Raw genomic sequence first — 5721 nt, 5'->3', positions numbered from 1 at the left:
TGAAAAATTTTGAGCAAAACTTTTTCTTTTGTATTATTTCCTAAGTAAAACTCTCCCCAGAAGGGTGATCATTAGTTCAAAAGGCATAAAAACATTTCAAGTCCTCAATACCTACTGTCAATTCACTTACACCAAGAGTATGAGAGAGTACCTATTTCACTGTACCCTGGCCAGTCCTGGGTTGTCTTAAAATGGGAAAATTTTGACTAAATTGATAGATGAAACGATACCTGCTTTTAACTTATATTTATTGGCTCACTGATGGGGTTCAATACTTGGCCATTTCCATCCCCTCATCTGTGAACTTAATTGTTCCTTACTCTTTTAAGATGTTAATGCTTTATTTGTTTGGGCTCTCTACAAAAATATAAATCTATCGTTTGTCATCTTTTTTTTTTTTATTTTTTATTTTTTTTATTTTTTTTTTTAAAGATTTTATTTATTTATTTGAGAGAAAGACTGAGATAGAGAGAGCTTGAGAGGGGGGAGGGTCATAGGGAGAAGCAGACTCCCCGCTGAGCAGGGAGCCCGATGCGGGACTCGATCCCGGGACTCCAGGATCATGACCTGAGCCGAAGGCAGTCGCTCAACCAACTGAGCCACTCAGGCGCCCTGTCATCTTTTTTTAAAAAAGATTTTATTTATTTATTTGACAGAGAGAGAGACCGCAAGAGAGGGAACACAAGCAAGGGGAGAGGGAGAAGCAGGCTTCCTGCTGAGCAGGGAGCCCGATGCAGGGCTCGATCCCAGGACCCTGGGATCGTGACCTGAGCCGAAGGCAGACGCTTGACAACTGAGCCACCCAGGTGCCCCATTGTTTGTCATCTTTATGGTAGATATTTCCCCCAGTTTGAAATTTGCCTTCAACATCCATTTCAACACGTTTATCTAAGCCTCCCCGAAGTGCCAAGGATGGCACAGACACAGTCCCTGCCCTTAATGATCTTGAGGTTTAATAGGGGGAGGCAGGCAGGTGAGCAATGAGTGCAATAGGGTTTCCATTAGAAGTGTGAGCAGTATAGACTGAAAGAGCATGCACTGAAAGAGGTGAGTGGTCAATTCTCATGTAGGGGCCAGGAAAGGCTTCACAAAGGAGATGATTCTGAACTGAGTATTGATGCTGAGCAAATTAGTGGAGCAACAAGGGACAAGGTGGGAAAAGGCATTCCAGGCAGAGAAAACACCTACAAACAAGGCCAGAGAGCAGGTCCGTTAGGAGAACTTCAGTGGTTGGGTTGGACTAAGGCGTAAAATGTCAGGTCCTGAGCAACAAGAGGCTGGAGAACCCTCAGAGCTCACAATTTAAAAAATTATAAATAACTTGGGATGTTCAGCAAAGTCAAATTAGGTGTTTCCTTCCTCATCTTTTACATAATGTTTAAGCTAAGAAAGTCTTTTCTGACCCAGAGTTTTTATGCTTACCTTTGTTTTCTTCTAGTTTCCATTTTTAATACTTTGATTTTATTTTACTCGTGACATTTAACTGCTTAGTACATCTGGAATTGACTTTGGTATATGATGGTAAGCCTCATTTGGATCTTTTTTCGGTTGTTATGTTTATCACATCTATATTGTTCATTAAGCTTCTTTCTGTAACCTTATTTTGCTAATGGGTAAAACGGGGAATGCTGAATATCTAATAAGAGGTATTCAATCCAGCCAAGGGCCATGGTAAGGGAAACGAAAGAAATTTCATTGGGGTTTGCTCTTTTACTGAGCTGTGTTAAACACTACATGTACACCTCACAGCCACTTAGGATCCTGACACCCCAGGGTAGCGCTGCTATTTTGTTTTTATAGATTGCAAATTTTTAAGGAGCAAACCTGTTTCCACAGACAGTAATTTATTCTCATGACAACTGAAGGGGGGAGAAGGAGGAGGAATATGTCACCGGCAGCTTTATTTGTTTACTCCTCCCAGAAATTAGGTAGAGTCAGGTTTTCTCCCCGCCCCACCCCCCGCTCCCATGCTGGCTGGAAACCCAGTGGGACTTGCATCTCCTCTCTTTACAATCCGGGCCAGACAGCGGGCTGGGAGCTGGGAGCTGAGAGCTGAGAGCTGTGATTTGTTGGAAAGGCAACCATAACCCGACCGGATTGGTCCTGGACTCCCCCAGATCTCCCTGTTACTTCACAGCACTTCGAAGACCTGCCCACCAATCACAGGGCTCCTTACTGGAAAAAGCAACTGCTGGAGAGTGCTGGGAGTCCCTAGCAACACTGAGGCTTCTGAATCCGAGGGGGAAAAACTGTGCGATCAGCTGATGGTGGAGGAGAGCAGCGCCTAATGCCTCAGGAAGAGAAGCCTCCCAGGATGGACCCTCCACCCACAGACGAGCCCTTAGACAAGCAAACCAAAAAACTGGAAAAGCAGGAAGAGGAGATGGAGTTTAAGGAACTGGATGGTCTGAGGGAGGCCTTGGCAAACCTCCGGGGACTGTCCGAGGAGGAGAAGAGCGAGAAGGCGATGCTTTGCTCCCGCATCCAGGAGCAGTCCCAGCTCATCTGCATCCTGAAGCGGAGGTCAGACGAGGCCCTGGAGCGCTGCCAGATCCTGGAGCTGCTCAACACAGAGCTGGAGGAAAAGAGGGTGCTGGAGGCCGAGAAGCTGAAGGCCAAGAGCGCGCACGCCCAGAAGCTGGAGGAACGCTTTATGACCCTGGCAGCCAACCACGAGTTGATGATCCGCTTCAAGGACGAACACAAGAGTCAGAACGTGAAGCTCAAGGAGGAGAATGAGAAGCTGAGGCTGGAGAACAGCAGCCTCTTCAGCCAGGCTCTGAAGGACCAGGAGGCCAAAGTGTTGCAGCTCACCGCCCGGAGCGAGGCCCTCTCCAAGGAGCTGGAGACCCTGAAGCAGAGGTGCGCTCAGGAGGCCTGCCAGGCGCAGGCCAGAGAGAGGGAGCTGCTGGAGCTGCGGGGCCAGCAGGCCTGCGCCCACGCCAGCGAGACGGAGCAGCTGCGCAGCCAGCTGCGGAGCCTCCAGCAGCAGCACCGGCAGGCGGTGGAGCAGATGGCCAAGGCTGAGCGGGCGCACGGCAGCCTGAACCAGGAGCTGCAGGCCAGGCTGCAGACGGTCATTCGTGAGAAGGACGAGCTGTTGCAGCTGGCCATGGAGAGGGGCCGGGTGCTTCAACACAAGCAGGAAGAGATCCGGCAGCTGGAGGAGAAGCTGGAGACAGCAGACGTGGCCAGGAGGCATGCCCTGGAGAGGTTCCAACAAGAGGCAGTGGCCGTGGACAGTAACTTGAGAGTACGGGAACTTCAGCGCAGGGTCGACGGGATCCAGAAGGCCTACGATGAACTCAGGCTGCAGTCTGAAGCCTTCAAAAAGCACAGCCTGGATCTTTTAAGCAAGGAGAGAGAACTCAACGCCAAACTCCGCCATCTCTTTCCATAGGCAGCTTCCGTTTCCTCTTTGCTCTAATTTAGAATTTAACTATTTGTGCCTTAGCACTATGACAACAGTAAAGTTGGTTTCCCATTTATGATACTTTTAAGCACAAAAGGCAACTCAAAGAAAAGCTGCTTTACTGTGATGTTGTGGTTGTTACTGTTGTAAGGCTAGCACTAATTTTCAGCCCTACCACCTAAAATACACACGATTTACCAGATTTCTTTCTGAGCCTTGAAAATCCTCCCAAGTTTACTATCATTATCTCCATCTTCCTCATAACTTATTCATTCTCAACCCCAGATATCTTCAGATATCCCGAGACTTTAAATTAGCAGCTCCTATGGATTTAAGTGAATCTTAAAAGTGCAATGAGACGTACTATTGTGAAAACAGTTTTGCATAGTTCCCCCTTATAGATAGGTAGGCCTGTAGTCTCCCTTAGTTGAAGATATAAACTGTTAACAGTTAATAGCATAATAATAGCATAGAGAACTTGCAGAAGAAAGTGTCTGATTTTGCAACTGACAAACAATTGCTTGCTTCACCTGCTTTACAGCAGTATCCTTTTGATTTTATTTTGCTTGCACTAGCTTGGAAAACAAAGATTGAAATAATTAAGTTCTTTACCAAAGTTGGCAGACTTTATTACAGTCATTCTATATGAGCAGTAAGATTCAAATAAGTGAAATCAACCAGTTTTTATTTTTCCTGCAAGCTTAGATCACATTCCATTTTCTTGCTTTTTTTCCTTTTTAAAAACAGGATTTCAAGGGGCAAGGATTCAAGTATCAGCAGTTTCATCTAATATTGCATAATATGCTAATAGCAAAAGGCCCCAATTTAGGGTAACAAGTCACAGCAGACCGAGTAGGGTACATAAAGCAATGCATAGTGATTGTTTTCTTTCTATTAGCATTATTTCCTTGCAATTACCTTTTCCTTTTTTATTTATTTTTATTTTTTTTAAACTTTTCCTTATTTTAAAAAAACATCTAAGCGAAATATATATGTATACTTACAGCATGTTTGTAGAAATACCTAAATATGTAGATATATAAAAATGTAATAGTTATTACATCTATTTATAGAAAGTTCTTAAAGAAGCAGTTATAAAAAATACACTTTATGCTTCCTTATTTCCCTAGTTTTAGTCAAGATATAATTATTATAAATATCTCTCAAAATAGATTATAATATTTTTCTTACCCATTTGGTGCCAAGGGTCCCAAGAGTTACCTAATAATTTGGATGTATTAATTTTACTTGGTATCTTTTTAATAAACAATTTTTGAGTGTTACTTCACCTCAGGCAGTTTTTTAAGCCTATTTTCTCACAGTCCTATTAAGATTGTGGTATTAAATACAAATTCCAAGAAACCATGTTGTGGCTTGAAAGGACTATTTACTTCCTCTTACACATTCAAGAATCAGAATATAGGAGCTAATTTAATTATGGTTATCCCTTATTGAGCTCATACTATTTATCTTTGTGCTGAAGCAGTTTGGATGGCTTGTTTTATTTATTTATTTATTTATTTATTTATTTATTTATTCCATAGGGCCATTTGAGAAGGTAATTATTTCTATTGTAAGGAAGAGGAAACTGGGATTCAGTAATTTGCCCAAGGCCCTTTGATCACTGGGGGTGCTGGGATTTTGATGACAATACCCCACTGAAAGATTCCTTGACCATCTACTAAGTATCAAGCTCAGGGGTTAGGCACTAAGAATAAGCATGAAGAAGCATCTTTTCTACACTGGCAGAGCTCCCGCACAGTCTAGGAGCAAAAAAAGCAATTACATACAATGTGATGTGTTCTCCTGAGGGTGTTATGAGATCACAGTAGGTAAAATACAGACAGACACACACACACAGCAGCTAACTCTGCCTGGGGTAAAGGTCAGGAAAGTAGAGATGATTGATTGGTAGGGATAACTAATACAAGAGTTGATATGTAAGTTGGTTTTTAAATAACTAGAATTTCATCGGTGTAGAAAAGGGGGAAAGGTCTGAGACAGCATTGTGTAGAAAGTCATGGAGTTTTTTAAAAATGTACAGGGTATTTGGGGACATAAGTAGTTGGGAGAAGGTTTGGAGAAGCATGTCTACATATAAGACTGAAGATTAAGTTGTGGACAGAGAGCACAGGGCGCCTCAAAAGCTAGGCAGTCCCCTCATTATGGAGGTGAAAAGGGAGAAGAGGGGCAAGTGTACATACGCAGCCACAAATCAGCCCTCCTTTTCCCAGCCAGGTTTGGGCAGCTTTGCGTGGGGCCTGGTGTGCATGCGTGCCAGCATCCCTCCCTTTCTCCCACCGTCGCCC

At 43.8% G+C, this 5721-nt stretch overlaps 1 protein-coding gene across 1 annotated transcript; it reads left to right on the top strand.

The window, feature by feature from the left end:
- The first annotated feature begins 2276 nt into the window (after positions 1 to 2276).
- Positions 2277 to 3400, top strand: CCDC89 (coiled-coil domain containing 89). Its single transcript, XM_021686480.1, has one exon. The coding sequence runs from the start codon at positions 2288 to 2290 to the stop codon at positions 3398 to 3400; it is 1113 nt and encodes a 370-aa protein (XP_021542155.1). The 5' UTR covers positions 2277 to 2287.
- The last annotated feature ends 2321 nt before the right edge of the window (positions 3401 to 5721 follow it).

The sequence above is a fragment of the Neomonachus schauinslandi genome, chromosome 11 (assembly GCF_002201575.2).
Source record: "Neomonachus schauinslandi chromosome 11, ASM220157v2, whole genome shotgun sequence".
Taxonomy (NCBI): domain Eukaryota; kingdom Metazoa; phylum Chordata; class Mammalia; order Carnivora; family Phocidae; genus Neomonachus; species Neomonachus schauinslandi.
The sequence above is the reverse complement of the archived record's forward strand: the minus strand, read 5'-3'. Positions and strand labels throughout refer to the sequence as shown.